This window comes from Cervus elaphus, chromosome 30 (assembly GCF_910594005.1).
Source record: "Cervus elaphus chromosome 30, mCerEla1.1, whole genome shotgun sequence".
In the NCBI taxonomy this organism is placed as follows: Eukaryota; Metazoa; Chordata; class Mammalia; order Artiodactyla; family Cervidae; genus Cervus; species Cervus elaphus.
In genome coordinates this window covers 51,818,667-51,837,953 of record NC_057844.1, presented here as the reverse complement: position 1 = coordinate 51,837,953, position 19,287 = coordinate 51,818,667, and the positions used below count along the sequence as shown (strand labels likewise).

At 39.5% G+C, this 19,287-nt stretch overlaps 1 protein-coding gene across 12 annotated transcripts in view; it reads right to left on the bottom strand.

Annotated features, from left to right (window-relative positions):
• The window catches only part of SCEL (sciellin), a 119,422-nt gene that overhangs the window by 20,710 nt on the left and 79,425 nt on the right, over positions 1 to 19,287 (bottom strand). For 10 of the 12 annotated variants that reach the window (XM_043892377.1, XM_043892379.1, XM_043892384.1 and 7 more), the window contains 5 exons: positions 18,631 to 18,693; positions 14,105 to 14,164; positions 13,910 to 13,969; positions 13,706 to 13,762; positions 4,587 to 4,649 (listed from right to left, as the gene is read on the bottom strand). In XM_043892377.1, the coding sequence (XP_043748312.1) occupies positions 4,587 to 4,649; positions 13,706 to 13,762; positions 13,910 to 13,969; positions 14,105 to 14,164; positions 18,631 to 18,693 (303 nt within the window). The remainder of the gene's footprint in view (positions 1 to 4,586; positions 4,650 to 13,705; positions 13,763 to 13,909; positions 13,970 to 14,104; positions 14,165 to 18,630; positions 18,694 to 19,287) is intronic. The other 2 variants (XM_043892376.1, XM_043892382.1) reach the window with 2 other exon arrangements.

Below are 19,287 nucleotides of genomic sequence, written 5' to 3'. Positions count from 1 at the left end.
ATTAACGAGCCTCTTGATGAAAGTGAAAGAGGAGAGTGAAAGAGTTGGCTTAAAGCTCAACATTCAGAAAACTAAGATCATGGCATCTGGTCCCATCACTTCATGGCAAATAGATAGGGAAGCAATGGAAACAGTGAAAGACTTTATTTTTGGGGGGCTCCAAAATCACTGCAGATGGTGACTGCAGCTGTGAAATTAAAAGACACTTGCTCCTTGGATGAAAAGTTATGACCAACCTAGACAGCATATTCAAAAGCAGAGACATTGCTTTGCCAACAAAGGTCCATCTAGTCAGAGCTATGGTTTTTCCAGAAGTCATGTATGGATGTGAGAGTTGGACTGTAAAGAAGGCTGAGTGCCAAAGAATTGATGCTTTTGAACTGTGGTGTTGGAGAAGACTCTTGAGAGTCCCTTGGACTGCAAGGAGGTCCAACCAGTCAATCCTAAAGGAAATCAGTCCTGAATATTCATTGGAAGGACTGAAATTGAAGCTGAAGCTCCAGTACTTTGGCCACCTGATGTGAAGAATGGACTCATTTGAAAAGACCCCGATGCTGGAAATGATTGAAGGCGGGAGGAGAAGGGGACAACAGAGGATGAGATGGTTGGATGGCATCACCAACTCAATGGACATGAGTTTGAGTAGGCTCTGGGAGATGGTGATGGGCAGGGAGGCCTGGCGTGCTGCAGTCCCTGGGGTCACAAAGAGTCAGACACGACTGAGCAACTGAACTGAACTGAGTGTATATATGTCAATCCCAATCACTCAATTCATCCCACCTCCCCTTCACCCCTTGGTAGCCATATGCTTGTCTGTTCTCTACATCTATATCTCTGTTTCTGCTCAGCAAATAAGTTCATCTGTGTCATTTTTCTAGATTCTACATATAAGTGATACACAATATTTGCTTTTCTCTTTCTTCCTTCACTCTATGTGACATTCATGTCTCTGCAAATGGCACAGTTTCATTCCTTTTTACGGCTGAGTGGCAACTTGACTTTAAATAGCATAAAACAATTTCAACTGATAAACACCCAAGTCACTGCAAACTTTGTAAATCTCTTTTGCATGAAGAACAAAAGTTTACTAAGAGCTTATGCTGTGCAGTGCTCAGTTGTTCAGTTGTGTCCAAGTCTTTGTGACCCTATAGATTGTAGCCAGCCAAGCTCCTCTGTCCATGGGATTCTCCAGGCAAGATACTGGAGTCAGTTGCCATGCCCTTCTCCAGGGAATCTTCCCAACAAAGGGACTGAACTCAAGTCTCCTGCATTGCAGGCAAGTTCTTTACTGCTGAGTCACTGGCAAAGCCAGTTTACTAAGAGCTTACCATTTTGAATTGTTATATGTGTTAGGATTTACTTCCACAAAACTATCAAGGTTTTGAGTTCTTGTAAAACTTACAGATTTTAACTATATAAAAATAAATATTCTTATGGTAACCAAAGAGGATAGCAGTGGTGGGGACCAGAGATAAATTAGGAGTTTGGGATTAACATGAATACTACTATATATAAAATCAGTAAACAACAAGGACCCACTGTATAGCACAGGGAACTATACTCAATGTATTGTGATAATCTATAACGGAAAAGAATCTGAAGAAGAATATATATTATGTATATGTATAACTGAATCCCTTTGTTGTACACTTGAAACTAACACAACATTGTAAAGCAATTGAACTTCAGTAAAAAATGAAATTAAAACAAAGAAGTATTCTATTTTGGAGAAATAGAGAACTTGAGACCAGAACACCGCTTTAATTTACTAACTTTCTCTATCTGATCAAATCTCTTAATCCCTGATTCTCAATGTTCTTTCAGTTAAATCTTTACCCATTTTGAGAGTCAAAGTAAACTTTCTATTCTGTAAACAGAATGAAGTGAAATGTTAGTCGCTAGCTGTGTTCGACTCTTAGTGACCCCATGGACCGTAGCCCGCCAGGATCCTCTGTCCAGGGAATTCTCCAGGCAAGAATACTGGAGTAAGTAGCCATTCCCTTCTCCAGGGAGTCTTTCCGGCCCAGGGGAACCTGGGTCTCCTGCATTGCAGGCAGATTCTTCACCATCTGAGCCACCAGAGAAGCCTGTATACAGAATAGACGGGCACAAAGATTGGGCCCAGGGATTTCTTTTCTACTTTTTATTTTTCAAGTGAAAATTTTTATTGTAGTTGTTCTGTCATGGCTGGCACAGTGGTACATTTTCCATTTAATTTGTAGATAGATCCTGTACAAGACTGTGATAGAACTGAAGAAGGATGGATGGCATCTAGACACAGAACTCAGGATGAGCAAAAGATTCTGTAGCAGTGGTTAAGGCCTCCAGGCATGACTGACTGGGATGATCAGAACCCCACTAGGGCAGGGGAGCGTTTGTGAATGTACATGAGGTTGTTGGGTTATGTTGGGCAGGAGGCACATGAAATTGTAGGAAAGCAAAGGAGAGCATGCACACATTACTGGCAGCCATGGTGTTTTCCATCACACTCCTCTTCTACACAGATGGCCCCAACCCCACCTTCTTGCTGAAGGAGACCAGACAGCCTCAGAAAGATTGAGGAAGAAGTAGTTATGAGGAAGGAGAAACTGGGAAGCAGCTAAAGTCCTTGGTTACCAAGCAGCTATAGAGTAGAGAATGAAAGTGTTAGTTACTCAGTCATGTCTGACTCTTTGTGACCCCAGGGACTAGAGCCTGCTAGAGCCTCCTCTGTCCATGAAATATTCTCCAGGCAAGAAAACTGGAGGTAGCCATTTCCTTCTCCAGGGGGTTTTCCCGACCCAGGGATTGAACCCAGGTCTCCTGCATGGCAGGCGGACTCTCTACTGTCTGAGCCACGGGGAAGCCCTGGTAGAGAATAAGGACGATGATAAGTAGAGGGAAGAAGAGGAGAAACATAGGCAGAGGCCCACACTCAGGAAGCGACTGAGCTACAATAACGACAAAGCACTAGGGTTAACGTCTGGGGACTCCTGATGGGATGCCCTCTGGCCAAGGATGAGCAACCTTCCAGGGAAGGCCTCTGTGAAGCCTGGCCAGCCTAACGTTTCTGCTCTGGAATTGCCATTTCCTCATTAATCTTTCCACGTGCTTCCCAGGTGGCACTAGGGGTAAAGAAGTCTCCTGCCAATTCAGGATGCCCGACACAGGTTCCACCCCTGGGGTGGGAAGATTCCCTGGGGAAGCGAATGGCTACTCACCCCAGCATTCTTGCCTGGAGAATCCCATGGACAGAGAAGCCTGGCAGGCTGCAGTCCCTACCCTTGAATTTCTGTTTCCTCATTAATTTTTCTAATAAGACCCTGTTTCATGAACAAGCCCGACTGAAACAGAAACACCTCTCAAATTGCATTCAGGGAAAAGTTCTTTCATGATAATTCATCATTTATGGTCAGTTTTAAAATCTTGATCATTTCCAAGTAATATTTGAAAGAGATTGGTTAATTGTAAGTCCAATACTATTCCCCAAATGGTGGATCCTTTTGACAATGTATCCTCCCTTGTTCTCTCAGAGATTTGCTTGAGATCACAGAAAGAGAAAGCAGATGATTTAGGGAATGAAGGGGACAGAAAGAAACTATGTACCTCATATAGGAAAGAGCCTTGAACAGACAGGAAAACCAAACAAATGAAGCAGTGAGCCAGCGCTTCTACTTTTCTGTTCTCTGCATGATACCACCAATAGCACTTATTCACATAACAAAAAAAATTTTTTTTAACAGATAAGGCAGCTGCACCTTAGGAAGGTTAAAAACAGAAACCTATTGCTTTTAGGGTCCTCCCACATGTTGGGGGGAAGAACAGTTAAACATGGAAAACTTTGAAAACTGTTTCCTAATTTAAACAATCTGTAACAACAATGAAGCATAGTTTCCATCCTAACCTTCCTTGTAAAAGAAACAAAAAGTGCAACAGTTTTAAAGCCAGGATCCTCTGAGGTGTAAAGAAATTCCAAAATTAGGTCCTGTTTCCTGGCTGTGACAAATTTGTGCATTCTTTTAGCACTAGGTATCCAAGGCAGAGAATCTCAAAGTGCTTCCTGCACCGCTGAAAACCTACCAAGCAACAGTAAGTAAAAATAAATCTTCACAGCCCAAGTGCAGAGCACTCAATTTCTATCATGCCTTTTACACTAAACCATTGAACAGCAGGCCCTTAGTCAGAAATTCTAGCAGAATTAAAATTTTGTTGGCTTTTTTTCAGATTAGCTATTAAGCACCCTGTTGGTGTTAGTCGCTCATTTGTGTCCGACTCTTTGCAACGCCTGGGACTATAGCCTGCCAGGTTCCTCTGTCCATGGGATTTCCCAGGAAAGACTACTGAATTGGGTTGCCATTTCCTTCTCCAAGGGATCTTCCCAACCCAGGGATCAAACCCAAATCTCTTGCAGTGGCAGGCAGATTCTTTACCACTGAGCCACCAGGGAAACCCAGGCACCCTGTACATTTTCTTTTTTCAATTCAGATAGTATTTATATTTAAACATTATAGTACAGTTCAATCTCTCAGAGAATCTTCTAGGGTTACATAATTTATGAAGGTTCACATAGAATTCATAAGAAAACTGTAAATTAGAATAAGTCTTACCTTTCATTCTTATTCTTAGACACATTGGAATTTATGTCAATTAAATTTTCGAGGTTCTGGTCTCTACAGGAAAAAAAAAAGCAGCAAGTATTTAAATACATATCATGGGAAATAGATGGAGAAACAGTGGAAACAGTGTCAGACTTTATTTTGGGGGGCTCCAAAATCACTGCAGATGGTGATTGCAGCCATGAAATTAAAAGATGCTTACTCCTTGGAAGGAAAGTTATGAACAACCTAGATAGCATATTAAAAAGCAGAGACATTACTTTGCCAACAAAGGTCCGCCTAGTCAAGGCTATGGTCTTTCCAGTGGTCATGTATGGATGTGAGAGTTGGACTGTGAAGAAAGCTGAGTGCCGAAAAATTGATGCTTTTGAACTGTGGTGTTGGAGAAGACTCATGAGAGTCCCTTGAACTGCAAAGAGATCCAACCAGTTCATCCTAAAGGAGATCAGTCCTGGGTGTTCATTGGAAGGACTGATGCTGAAGCTGAAACTCCAGTACTTTGGCCACCTCATGCAAAGGGTTGACTCATTGGAAAAGACCCTGATGCTGGGAGGGATTGGGGGCAGGAGGACAAGGGGACGACAGAGGATGAGATGGCTGGATGGCATCACCAACTCAATAGACATTAGTTTGAGTAAACTCCAGGAGTTGGTGATGGACAGGGAGGCCTGGTGTGCTGCAGTCCATGGGGTCGCAAAGAGTCGGACACAACTGAACTGAACTGACATGTATATGTGATTTAGTTACATATAATTTTAAGAAATAAAGCATTAGAATAAAATATTTTAAACCAGTACATAATTTTAAACATAGTCATTTGTGGTCTTACAGAATATGGGACACTAAAAATCTGACATTGAACTATTAGATCTATACAACTCAAGTATGAGCACAAATTACATTATGAGAGAGAAATGAACTAAGTGTTTGGAAGGTTTGAGAAATTCAGTCTGAAGAGAAACAACGGATTGATATCTATCAGTTGAGTGAATACTTATTTCACATCACAAAGGACTAACTTGTGTATTTCCATGTGGATTATCTCATTTAGACCTCACAGAATCTTGCAGGACAGCATACGAGGCTCAGCAAGGCTAAGTGAATTTTCCAAGGTCAATTAACTAATTTGTAAAAGAGTCAGGGCTTGAAGCTGAGCCACCTGCTCATCTGAAATCAATTCTTCAATATTTAATTAAAGTCTTCATTCCAGATTTTTGCATAACAGAGACATGAGAAGTCAACCCAAAATTTGAATCAACAGTCCACAATGTGGAGGATGAATGGGACAATTAGATTCTTAAATCTTGGGCTACAGTGATTTGTCATATTACATGAGATACAGTGTTCTCTGGTGTGCTATGTACATATTAGCTGTTTATATATATTTTCTATAATACTGGTAGTTCTTAATTTTTTTCCATGAGTTTGGAAAAGCCTTGTCACCAACTCTACTGGTTTGCAGGATAGTTTAGGAGTAAGAGTGAGGCCATTTCTTCCCCTACTTTTATGGGCCAGTTAGTCAACCTTTCTAAGCTTCCTTTTGTAAACTAGGATAATAATAGCTAAGTTTATAAGGTTTCAGTGAGAATAAATGAGTTAGTGTAAATAAAATTTATAGGCACAATGTCTATAGTTGTGCCTGAACTGAGTAAGAATAAATAAGTGATAATTAATAGAAGCGTAGTGACACAGCAGTGGGCACTATGGATTCCAAAATGTTGAGGGACTGTATTTTCATTTCTGCTGTAACTTTTCACATCTTTAGCATTAATTCCAGTTTTCATAAATCTCCCTTCTCTGGTCCTAAGGTTCTTTGACATGGAATCAGCGTATAGACTCAAACTGATATTTATAAGGATGAAAAATAATATAAAAGGCTTTGTATTTATGTGGAGTGAGACTTACAACTCTTTTTATATAACATTCAAGCCATCAATAATTGATAAATATGCTAATTGGGCAGCATTCCATAGCTATACTTAAAGCTCACATTTAAAATACTAGCTACACATGTTTGAAAATGTAGTAATTAACTAAATTAATTTTTAATGTGAGTTATAGTAGAAAATATGCCAATTTAATATATGCAAAAAGTAAAGGATTTCAGAAGTAGCTTGGAAGTATCAAAATCATTTGATGCTACAGTCTGAATAATATAAAATTCAAAACTGACTTCTCCAGCACAGCTGCTAGAACTGTGTGAGGAGACCTCCCAGATCTCTTCTTTTGAATTTAGAAATAGAGACAGCAGCCTTTTCCTTTGTAACCCTTGATCAGTTCAGTTCAGTCGCTCAGTCATGTCCAAATCTTTGTGACCCCATGGACTTCAGGATGCCAGGCTTCCCTGTCCATCACCAACTCCCGGAGCCTACTCAAACTCATGTCCATTGAGTCGGTGATGCCATCCAACCATCTCATCCTCTGTCGTCCCCTCTCCTCCCGCCTTCAATCTTTCCCAGCATCAGGGTCTTTTCCAATGAGTCGGTTCTTCGCATCAGGTGGCCAAAGTATTGGAGTTTCAGCTTCAACATCAGTCCTTCCAATGAATATGCATGACTGATTTCCCTTAGAATTGACAGGTTGGATCTCACTGTGCAAGGGACTCTCAAGAGTCTTCTCCAACACCACAGTTCAAAAGCATCAATTCTTCGGCGCTCAGCTTTCTTTAGAGTCCTTGATGGTCCTTCCTTAATTACGAGAAGCACATCTTGACCTCAGGACTCACCATACTATTTTTACAGTCAGGATATTAAATTATCCTCCCCCTTAACATTTTAAAATAATACTTCACTAAATACTTGTGAATAATGGATTAAAAATTAAGTATTTAACTTAACTTTAAAGGATTGTGGTCTTCCATAATCCGGTTTCCCAGCAATGTCAAACTGGGATGGTTGGCAGAGGCAAACACTGAGAGAGCACCCAGAAATGTGAATCTTGGGGAAAGAGAATTCTATCCCAGGAAGTGATTCTCTCTCCAAAGCTAACCTTGGATGAACTGAGTGGCATTTTTAAAGGAAGCTGGTGTTTTTCATTATGACTTAAGAATAAAATCACATTACTGTGACTTAACACGGCCTTGCACGCAGTAGCTGCTCCAAAAATACTTATGGCCTTAAATGTATTTAAATTCTCTTTTCTCCTTCTCTGGTGGAAATTCATTGCTACCTTACCCGGCTCTGGGAAAAGACATGAAAAGGACCCCAGGGGAAAGATGTTAGACCCTGAACCTTTAAGGTATCCAGCTCCACACACATCTAAGTGCAGAGCATGCACCAGGACCACAGAGAAAAAGTTCACAGGAGATGGTGATGGACGTTTCACCTCCGTTTGCATCAGTCACCCAGAACCTGCCTTACTTCACCCCTGAATTGCACATATTTCTTTCCTTTTTTTTTTTTCACTCAGCTCCCAACCCTGGCCTTGTTTCCTTATTTTGGAACACTTCCTTACGGGGTCGAATATTGCCCTTCCACCAAATTTACATGCTGAAGTCCTAACACCAGCATGTCAAAATGTGTCTTTATTTGGAGATGGGGGTCTTTACAGAGATCCTCAAGTTCAAATGAGGTCATCAATGTGGGTCCTAATCCAATATGAAGGGAATCTTTATTAGAAGAAGGAATTTAGGCTCGGATACACACAGATGGAAGACAATATGAAGACAAATGGTGAAGACAACCCTCTACCAGCCAAGGAGGGAGGTCTGGAATAGATCCTTCCATCTGGGCCTTCAGAAGGAACCAACCCTACTGACTTCCTGATCTTAGACTTCTAGACTCCAGAATGATGAGAAAACAAATTTCAGTTTTAACCCACTCAGACCACGGTTCTAGGTATGGCAGTCCTAGCAAACAAATACAGACTCACTTCTGCCCTCATGACAGATACTATTATGTATAGCTTCTCGGCCTGATGCTGGCTATCCTTACCTGCTTGGCACTCTCCACTCCCAGTCTCCAGATACTGCATCTTTGATCTGTCTATACTTCCATCCCCCACCCCCACCCCCAGGACCCAGTCTTTTGGATCCTAGCTATGGTGAGGAAGAGCAGAAATGGATTTAGACCTAAGCAAGGAGGAGCCACGGGAAGCTCACAAATCCAACCACTCCAGGTAGATAACTCAAAATTGGAACCTGTACGTACCTTCAAAGAAGCACACTCCCAAAGGGATATAATTGTGAATCATCAAATACACCATGTTACTAGGGTTATAGAATTTTTGCTGTTTTTATTAAACAGTGCCACATATCAAGTTCGCTAGAGTGGGTTATAAGATTTTACTCTGAACCCTCTATACTAATATTTAAAGCAAAATTAAAAGTTCCAGGTTATGAAAAGTAGAAAATGGGGATTTGCTCTGACTGTTCAGCCTGATTGATGTCATCAGCTAGATTTGGAGATCAATAAAAAGAAGTTGAGATTGCCCGTAAACTTCCCAAGCTGAAGAATGTAAAAATAAATTTTCGTTTTTTAATTAAGATCACATCTATCACGTCATGTCTTTTACACCATGGTAGAAGATGAAAAGCTGTGAGTCAAAGTGTGAAAAATAGATTTTTATAGAAGCCCAGCCAAATGCAGCAGGGTCGAACAAAGGCTTGATTCCAAACCCTTTCTGTGGTGGTTCGACGGAAGGATGACCTGGTAATTTTTTAATTTTATGAGCAGTCGGAATCAACTTTAAGAAAAACCACCAATTCTCTGTGAATCCAGAGAGAAGTGCTATAAAGAAATTTTGTTAACCATACTAACTAAAAATGTTTTTCTTTATGTAGACTTCAAAATGTTTAGGAAGAAATGAGTTATCTGTTATATAGAGTCATAGCATACATTTTGAATATAGGTATTTATTTGTTATAATCATGTAATTTATTTTCTACAGCCCCATTAAGGAATATAACACTTCTTAACAGAGTAGATTAAGCCAAAAAAAAAAAAAGAGATCCCAGGGATCAAGCTATCATTACGTCTAGTATAATACAGGTTTTCATAAGATATGCTCTACATGAAAGTTAACAGATCACTCCCAACTGCTCTTCCTCTCTTATGAGGCTGTGGGAGGTGTTTATTAAAAGCAGCAATATGTTTCTCTCTCTACAGCTTACTTAAATTGTTTTTGCAGAGTATCAAACACATTTGCAAAATTAAAAGCCTCCATATAAAAAATTCACTATGGTACTTCTTTTATGCCAAGAACTAAATCTTAGGCTTTAAGCTTTAGTTCAAAAGGAATATTTATCTCTCTGAAGGAAGTACAGGACACAGTGAGATAACTGCTATAATTCTTCAACCCTATTGACTTTGCAAAATGGGCCCAGCCTTACATATTTTTATAATTAGCTTCAGTGAGGGAATCTTAAAGATTTTATATTAAAGAAATTAACAGGTCCATAGAGAAAATGATCAACTGATATTTTTAAATATAAGATATGATCAAGAATTTCAGTGGTTCTAATTCACTCTGGTTCAATGAGATTGCGGTTCAAAATAGAGCCATTGGTTTAAGCAAGGGAGCCAATATCAGATCCCTCCAGTCTGGTTTTACTCCTGAGGGCTCCAAGTGTTGGAGTTATGAGGCACTATAAGTTTTATCTCGCTAGGTGATCACAGGTCTGAATTTATTTTGAGATTTAGTATGTAACTCAGAGAATATTTATTAAGCACCTAATATGTGCACACATGGTGCTAGGCACTGTAGATAAAGAAGTGAACAAGACAGACCCAACATTTGCTCTTAAAAATCCAATAGTTGAAGACAGATGATTAAATAATAATTCCCTGTAAGAGGCAAACATTCTGTAGAACAGAATAATACCTTGAGAGCATCTAGAAGGACCTGATGCAGAAGTGATGGGTCAGGGTGGGCTTCTCAGAGCCTGAGTAAAAGACATCTAAGCTCAGACTTGAAGTATAAATAGCAGTTATCCACGCAGGAATGATGGCGGAGGAGCAAGGTGTGAGCAGGTCAGAGAGTGAGTGGCTAGACTTTGCTTGTGGGTGGAGTCTAGCAGGGAATGGGGGTGGAAAACCTGTGGAGGCAACATCATGATAGGCTTTGGAAACCAGGTTAAGGGGTACACGTTATCCAGTGGCAATGAGAAGCCACTGAAGGATTTCATCAGAGGAAGGCCAGGCTCAGATTTATGTTTTAGGAAGATCACTCGACAGTGTGGCAGATGGACTGAAGGGCAGAAGGTACCACTGAGAGCACATGGACTGGTCGGGAGAGCTCACAGTAAGCTGAGCTATAATAGCAAGTCGGGGTGATGAAGTGTCTCGGTGCCTGAGATAATTAGGAGAAGCGTTCAAAGTGACCTGTTGATTCCAGGGAATGAAGCAACAGACATGGTCAAGGTTGCCTCCCACCTCCAGCTTTCCGCCTTGAGCAGAAATGTAAGAAGGGTGCAACAAGAAGATGGGAAAGAATTCTTGTCTTATTGAAATACTAGCAAGACATGTCTCAGCAAATAGGAAGCCCTTTATAAAGAAGGCTTCCCTGGTGGCTCAGATGGTAAAGCATCTGCCTGCAATGTGGGAGACCCGGGTTCAATCCCTGGGTCGGGAAGATCCTCTGGAGAAGGAAATGGCAACCCGCTCCAGTACCCTTGCCTGGAAATTCCCATGGATGGAGGAGACATGTATGCTACAGTCCACGGGATCGCAGTGTCGGACATGACTGAACGACCTCACTTTCACTATATAAAGAAGCAAGTATAATACTACAAGAGCTTCCCAGGTGGCGCTAGCGGCAAAGAACTTGCGTGCCAATGCCGGAGACACAAGAGACACGGGTTCAAATCCCTGGATTGAGAAGATCCCCTGGAGGAGGACATGGCAACCCACTCCAGTATTCTTGCCTGCAAATTCCCATGGACAGAGGAGCCTGGCAGGCTACCTTCATAGGGTCAAAAAGAGTTGGACATGACTGAAGTGACTTGGCACACACACAGTATGTAATTCTACAAATAGTTCAGAATATTTTTTCTATTTTAGATGAAGGATGCCCTTCAAACAGTAAAGACCTGTATCACTGGATGTGTTTCAACCTTCATATGGGAGCAGCTGCTTATAGGCTAGAGATAATTGAGAAATATTTATCTTTCTTTAATGTTGGTTCATGAAAATGTGAAATTCACTGTTAAAAGTCACACGGTTTCTCCCTGAGTAAATGAAAATTCTGTGCACATCTGCATTTGTTCACATTGTTGGGTTCCTAGAAGAGCTCGGGACACCTGCTCACATTCTGATTGATGACTGAAGTTTATCCCGCCCCTAACTGTGAATTAAATATACAGCTGCTGGAAATGTCAGCAAAGTCACACAAAAGCAACTCTGATTCACTGCTGTTACACTATTAAATAATCAGTGCTCCTGTCACTGAATTGGATGTAAAAGTGCTTTGTGGCTATTATTTCTGCTGGGAGGCATGTTGAAATGCCCCCTCTCTTTACCCATTAAAATCAATGGGCCACATAAACACACTGTAGATACAGGTAACTGAACACATTGAATGAACTACCTTTTTTCAAACAGGCAGCTCAGTCTTCCCTGTTTATTCTGCAACGATTCTTGAATATCCTGGCTGATTATCATCAAATCCCCCCACTTGTGGCTCAGCTGGTAAAGAATCTCCGTCTGCAATGTGGGAGACCTGGGTTTGGACCGTGGGTTGGGAAGATCCCCTAGAGAAGGGAAAGGCTACCCGATCCAGTATTCTGGCCTGGAGAATTCCAGGGCTTCCCTGGTGGCTCAGGCAGTATAGAATCCACTTGCATTGGGGAGACCTGGGTTCGATCCCTGGGTTCGGAAGATCCTCTGGAGGAGGGCATGGCAACCCACTCCAGCATTCTTGCCTGGAGAATCCCCATGGACAGAGGTGCCTGGCGGGCTGTAGTCCACGGGGTCACTAAGAGTCGGACATGACTGAGTGATGAAGCACAGCACAGCATGAACATACATACACTATCATGTGTAAACTGGATAGCTATGAGAAGTTGTCGTATAACAAAAGGAGCTTAGTCTGGCGCTCTGTGACGTCCTAGAGGGGTGGAATAGGGGGAGGAAAGGGAGGCTGGAGGTGGGGCAGGGGGGGAAGAGGACTAGGGTTGGGTGTGGGGAGGCAATATACATGTAATTATGGTTGATTTGCAGTGTTGTATGGTAGAAACCAACACAATACTGTAAAAATTTTAAAAAGAAGAAAAAAAAACACACAAATAGAAAGGGCAAATTAAAACACTAATGTAGAAAACAAACTAAAAGACATAAGAACCAGGCTGATAAGCATGTCAGACTGTTCTCTTGCTGCCCGTGGCTTCAAAGCACTTTTCTATATGTTATTTGCTTTCTTCATCCCAGAATAGTGAGACTATAATTTCCAGCTATATATTTATTACAGCGAAATTTCAGGTCAGCAGAACAATGTAGACCTCTGATACAATGCACTCTGGTGCATTATCTATGAATAAGCTCTTTTGGTGAAAGATATGACATAAAGATAAGACATAAAGACTCCCTGGAGAAAGAAATAGCAACCCATTCCAGTACTCTCACCTGGGAAATCCCATGGACAGAGGAGTCTGTGGGCTAGGGTCCATGGGGTTGCAAAGAGTTGGACACAACTTAGCAACTAAACATGTATGACATAAAGATAGTGAACTGTAAGATATTTACAAAACTCAAAATGGAAGTTCAAGGTTAAAATGTGCTGGATTTGCTGTGGAGCTGTAATTCTGAAGACTCAATATCCTTTCCAATACTCCAATCCTCTGTAAGCATCTATGTAAATCACTGGCTTGGTCCAGCTTCTCCAAAATGTGTTTTACTCTTAATTAATTTCACTCACTTTTCATTTCAGTCCTGATACTCTATTTCTTATAGACAACAAACATTAATTTGTCTTCATGCAAATAAGAAACACACAACTGCATGTGAAGAGTGCAATTGATTCCAGAAGAGTACAACATGTTCTTTGCTGACAGGAAGCACATGGCTTATAAATGTGTGCTCATTTGAACACAAGAAAAACAAAAGCCTTCTTTTTTAAAAAGAGAAGAAAGAAAGAACTTTGGGTACATGTCAAGATAGTTAGGCAAAGTCATTTACCGCTTAGTATTTCTGAGTGCTGAAGGTTTCACTTGAATGAGATTGTCTAAAGCTTGGCTGTTAAAAAGAGAAAAAACACAAACTCCAATTAGTAATAGGGTTTTTTTTTGGTTTGTGCTAGTTCTATAAACCAGTATTATAAATCTACTCCACTCAGGAGCAACAGACAGAAGAGCTATGAAATGACTGCTTTTATTTGATTACCTTTGACTGCTTCTGATTACTGCAGGATTCACTTTGATGAGGTTATCAAGATCCTGGTTTCTTTAAATAGAAAAATAAAAAGGTTAATTATAAATTCTTTTGGTAAGATCACTAAGGTTATAAATCTGCTTGAAATAACAGTAAAACAGAACATTCTTCCTACCCAAAGTACAAAAATTAATACAGTTCTATTACCTTTGATTGTTGAGGAGAATTTCAGGATTCACTTTGATGAGCTTATCAAGATCTTGATTTCTTTAAGAGGAAAAAAAATAAAGCAGCTTTTGTTATAGAGATAATCCAGGTTTAAGTTGGTTGGAACTGGAAGAAGGGATTAGCTATTTTATCATTGGTTGTTGTTGTTATTGTCAGACTGTTTTGCTACCCCATGGACTGTAGCCTGCTAGGCTTCTCTGTTGATGGGATTTCCCAGGCTGGAATACTGGAGCAGGTTGCATTCCCTTCTCCAGATGATCTTCCCAACCCCAGGATCAAGCATTGGCAGGAGGATATTTTATCACTGAGCCAACAGGGAAACTCATCTATGAGACCTATTGGTTTGGCATAGAATGGCCTTAAGATACATTTTCAGCCAGTCCAGGGAGGATACATTATGTAGGATCAGGAGAAAAATTACTCTAATTTCACACAGTTTGTTGTCAGAGCCCATCTACCAGGGCACGCTGACTCAGAGTCCACAGCAAACGTCTTGTGATTCACCACTTTTACTCTGGAATTCTTTAACAGTACGAAGATACAAATGATTCCAAGGTCCTTGATATTTTAAAAATCATATTCACCAACTAACAATATCATTTTGTAAAAAATTAATAAGCTCCAAAACTGGGATCATACTTAACATAAGGCTTGGCAAAGAGAGTTCCAGAAATCCATCAAAATTGTGACTTCTCTTTCCTCTATGATGACTTAAAAAGCTGAAATCATGGTCAGATTAGGTACATGCTCTGATAACTGTCCACTTCCCAGTTGAAATGCTATCACTTTCTTTCCTCAGTTAGAGAACATGGTTTGCTATCACTCATTGCATCCATATAATACTTTGTTTTTAAGGGCTGGAAATTAGTGATTTTTTCTAAACCACTTTATAATATTTATCCAAAGAAATAGAGTAGCCCACAGTAACAAGAAATCTTGGGCTTGATAACACCTGCTTCCAGTAAATTTTAGACAGTTACCTGCCTGTATCTCTTTCCCCCTCCAAAGTCCTTTTCCCTTAAATAAAAATATAGTTTACTCTTCAAAAGTCTGATGGGAGATTAAGAACTAAAGGAGAACCACTTGGAGGTTAATCATCAAAAAGTCTGAGAAAACCTACATGGGAAAAGAATCTAAAAAAGAGTGGTAAATGTATAACTGATTCACTTTGCCATATATCTGAAACTAACACAACATTGTAAACCAACTATATTCCAATAATTTTTTTTTAATCTGAGGAAAAGGTGTGCATTTCCCTCCCCAGCCCATAAGCCTTTCCATAGAATTGGCTTCCCAGCTCATGGCTTCACTGAGTTTCAGCTCTTATCCTTGTCCTCAGATCTCCATGGCAGACAAAAAGCCCTTAAATGAATTTTCACTGTATTGAATTATCTTCAGTAATAATATTCTCAATTAAAGATAATCAACTGGTGTCTACAAACAGTATGAAAGAAATGACACACATATGAGAATTATCAAAAATATTATTTTCTTGTATAAACTGGTTACAAAATTTGTGTAAAATTAAATTGTGCTTGAAAGACAATCTTTAAAATGGTGATTATTCATACATTAAAAGAAAAAAAAAGTACAAAGAATAAAATTTTTTAGAGGAAATAATATGTTCAAAGGCCTCAACCTTTTTTTTTTTTAAGCCTCAACCTTTTACTACATAAAATCAATCGCAATATTTTTGTGTAACTACATATAATTTTCACCTACCAGCATAAATTGTATAAAAATGTGAACATAAACATGAGAACTTCCTTTTTTACTCTTCTGCCCAGGACAGAAAACTTGGTTCATTGCAAAACTTAGAACTATGCTATATCATAGAAGTGTATCATAGTTCTATAGTTCTACTCATAGTTCTAAGAGTACTCTATCATAGAACTCATTAAAAAATACATTTTACATCATAGCTCAATACTTCACCTTTCCAGTCAGTCAGTCAGACAGACATACACACATAATAAAATATAAACTTCACAAAGTAAGACTACATAAGAAGAACTCTCATTTTCTACTCTGTTTCACTGTAGTTAATTGGGGGCGAAATGCTGACTGCCAGTCACTAAATTAATTACAAGACCATTTAATGGATTGTGGTCTACAATTTGAGAAACACCAGCTTAGAAAACATATAAACACATGCTATGATTTACCACTTCTCCTAAAAAAACAACACCTGTGTTAATAAAGAAAGTCCTGAATTGCCTTGATTGATAGTATCATGCAACTTATCTCAATGAATTGAAAACTTAAAGGCACTTTTTTCAGGCCCTGGATTCTTAAAAAACACAGGAATGATATCTGAATTTTATCCAGGAAAAAATGTTATGTTTTTCCTACTCAAGTTACTGCTTTCATTTATTTTGCTTTAAGGATATAGGGGGATACACTGGAACATTTAGCTATCATTACTCTCATGTGGGTCTCCCAGGTGGTGCTAGTGATGAAGAACCCACCTACCAATGCAGGAGATATAAGAGACTGGGTTCGATCCCTGGGTGGGGAAGATCCCCTGGAGGAGGGACGGCAACACACTCTAGTATTCTTGCCTGGAGAATCCCATGGACAGAGGAGCCTGGCAGGCTACGGTCCACAGGGTAGCAAAGAGTCGGACATGACTAAAGTGATTTAGCACGCACCCACTTTCATGTAGTTCAAAAGTTATGAGGTGTTTTGCGGTCATTGGCATAAATTTGTGCCATAGTCACTTCAAAGACAGAAGTAACATTTCCAATGACCCTGTGAAAGCGGTGGAGAACATCCCCTAGCTGTCCCATGGCAAGAGCAAAAGGCCTAGCTTTATAATTTCCACTATTTCCTGAGGTGCTAGATCAACTTTCATTTATTTTAAGATCAAAGTCCGTGAGCTGTGACTTAAAGACCAGGAGTTGGGCTGGGAGTTGGAAGGCTATGAGATATTTGCCCCTGGCCTTGGTCTTCTCATCTGTAAAATGAGAAGACTGGATTGGGCCTAATCCTCTGCCCATCTTCTACTCCTAGGAATCTATGAATATGAATTTTATTGATTGTCATATTTATTAAGTTAGCTATTTCATTTCTCCTTTTCTTTTTAAATGCAACTCACTGACAACACATTCTATATTCAGCAAGCAGTACATGTAATATTTTAAATTGACAACCTATTATTGTCTTGGAGTCCCATCTCTGTGCCCCCAGTCCATAATTAGCTTTAATCTATGATAATTGCCTGCTGTTAATAAGATTGAGTATGTCTACTGAATTCTCTTTTTTGGCACCCACGGCCTATAATTATACCTAATGTGCACCTAATGATACCTAGTTGTAAGCTTCAAACCCAGTAGGTGTTCAGTAATTATTCACTGCCTAACAGATCACAGAACCACTATTCCATCTTCCACTAGTTTTCTCTGTGACCCTGGCCAAATCACTTAACCTTTCTGAGTCTTAATTTCCCCTTCTGTAAATTGAATAGGTTTGACTAGAATGTGAAAAGTGAAAGTTGCTCAGTCGTGTCCAACTTTCTGCAGACTGCATGGACTGTAGCCCGCCAGGTTCCTCTGTCCATGGGGATTCTCCAGGCAAGAATACAGGAGTGGGTAGCCATTCCCTTCTCCAGGGGAATCTTCCCAACCCAGGGATTGAACCCAGGCCTCCCGCACTGCAGGCAGATTCTTTACTGTCTGAGCCACCAGGCCCTGCTTTAACTGGGATAGTGGTTCACGAAATTGTTCAAACTAACTGGGCTATGAGTCCTCTGAGGTTCCTTCTTTCCATCTCCAAAATTTGTGATTTTTCTATGTACCAGATAAACTCAAAAAAGTGAAATCATGAAAACATTTAAAAATATGTACAAATATATGCATATATATCTATAATAGTGGTATATAATGATATAAAAATCTAAATATACACAATATTACATATAAATATATAATGTAAATATATACATATGTCTATAATAGTAGTGTATAATGGTATAAAAATCTCCATAAACCAGAGGCAAAAACTGAATTTCATTTTTCATCATCACAGATACTACTTAAAGAATTATCATTTTAGGTCCATTGCTTTGCTAGGAGCAGCAAATCATCTAAAAAATAATGAACCTCATAAAATTTCCACCAACTATCAAACACTTTCCAAAAATGAGATGAATAAAATTGCTTGTAATTAATCTGGATGAGGTGTCCAGCTCTTTTTCAAAAATTAACAACCATTAACAAGTTTTAATCAAACCCAGAAACAAAGGTATTGCCATCAATACTACAAATCATAAGCAGGGCACAGGCTACCTACATTTCTACCCCAGTCACTCCCTTCAGCTGCTTTATCTGAGCTGTCTTTCTATTAGCAAATACATATCTAATTTTTCAGAGACATATAAAATTCGTGATGACTTTTCAAGATTTACATTCAGTTTGCCCATGGAATGATTACAAGTTATTTATATTCATATTATGCTTAGTTAAGGAGAAACAAACCAAAGCAAATAAATAACATCTTTGTCTTACCTAGTGGTATTTTTGACAGCTTTGGGGCTTACATTAATAAGTTCATCAAGACCTTGTTCACTGCTAAAACAAAATAAAATAAACGGTCAAATGCAGTTGGAAATCAGCAAATTTTATGACTGGTGTTTTTTCTTTTGACATTTGTGAATCCTTTGATGGGATCCTAGACAAAAAGTGATAAATGTAATGAGTTTCTACTTCGTATAAAATGGTTACCTTTTTTAAATCCTCAAAGCAACTGAGTTAAATATCACCATTCTCTTTTCATAAATAAATAGAGTTGCATGAAAGTTAAGGCCTTCCTTAGGCCAAGTACCTAAGCAATAACTGAAGGTGAATTAGGTAACCACACGTTGTCTCCTGCCCACTTCCTTCCTCTCTCTGTTCACAATAATTCCTTACAACTGCACAAGGCTTTTCACCAACATTATTATCACAATAATTCCGAGAAGTAGCTTGGAGTTACTCTGTCATGCTTTTCTTAACTTTTACTCCAGTGGACAATGAGTCTTAACTTCTTAAGAAGACAGGAGCATATTCAAAGTCTTACAGTAATATTTCTAATCAAGCATTGGAATGTTATGTCACCAAATTTCTGAAGAGTCATTTAAAAATTAATCCTTAGGTTTATGAAAGAGAATAAAGCCAATATTCTTT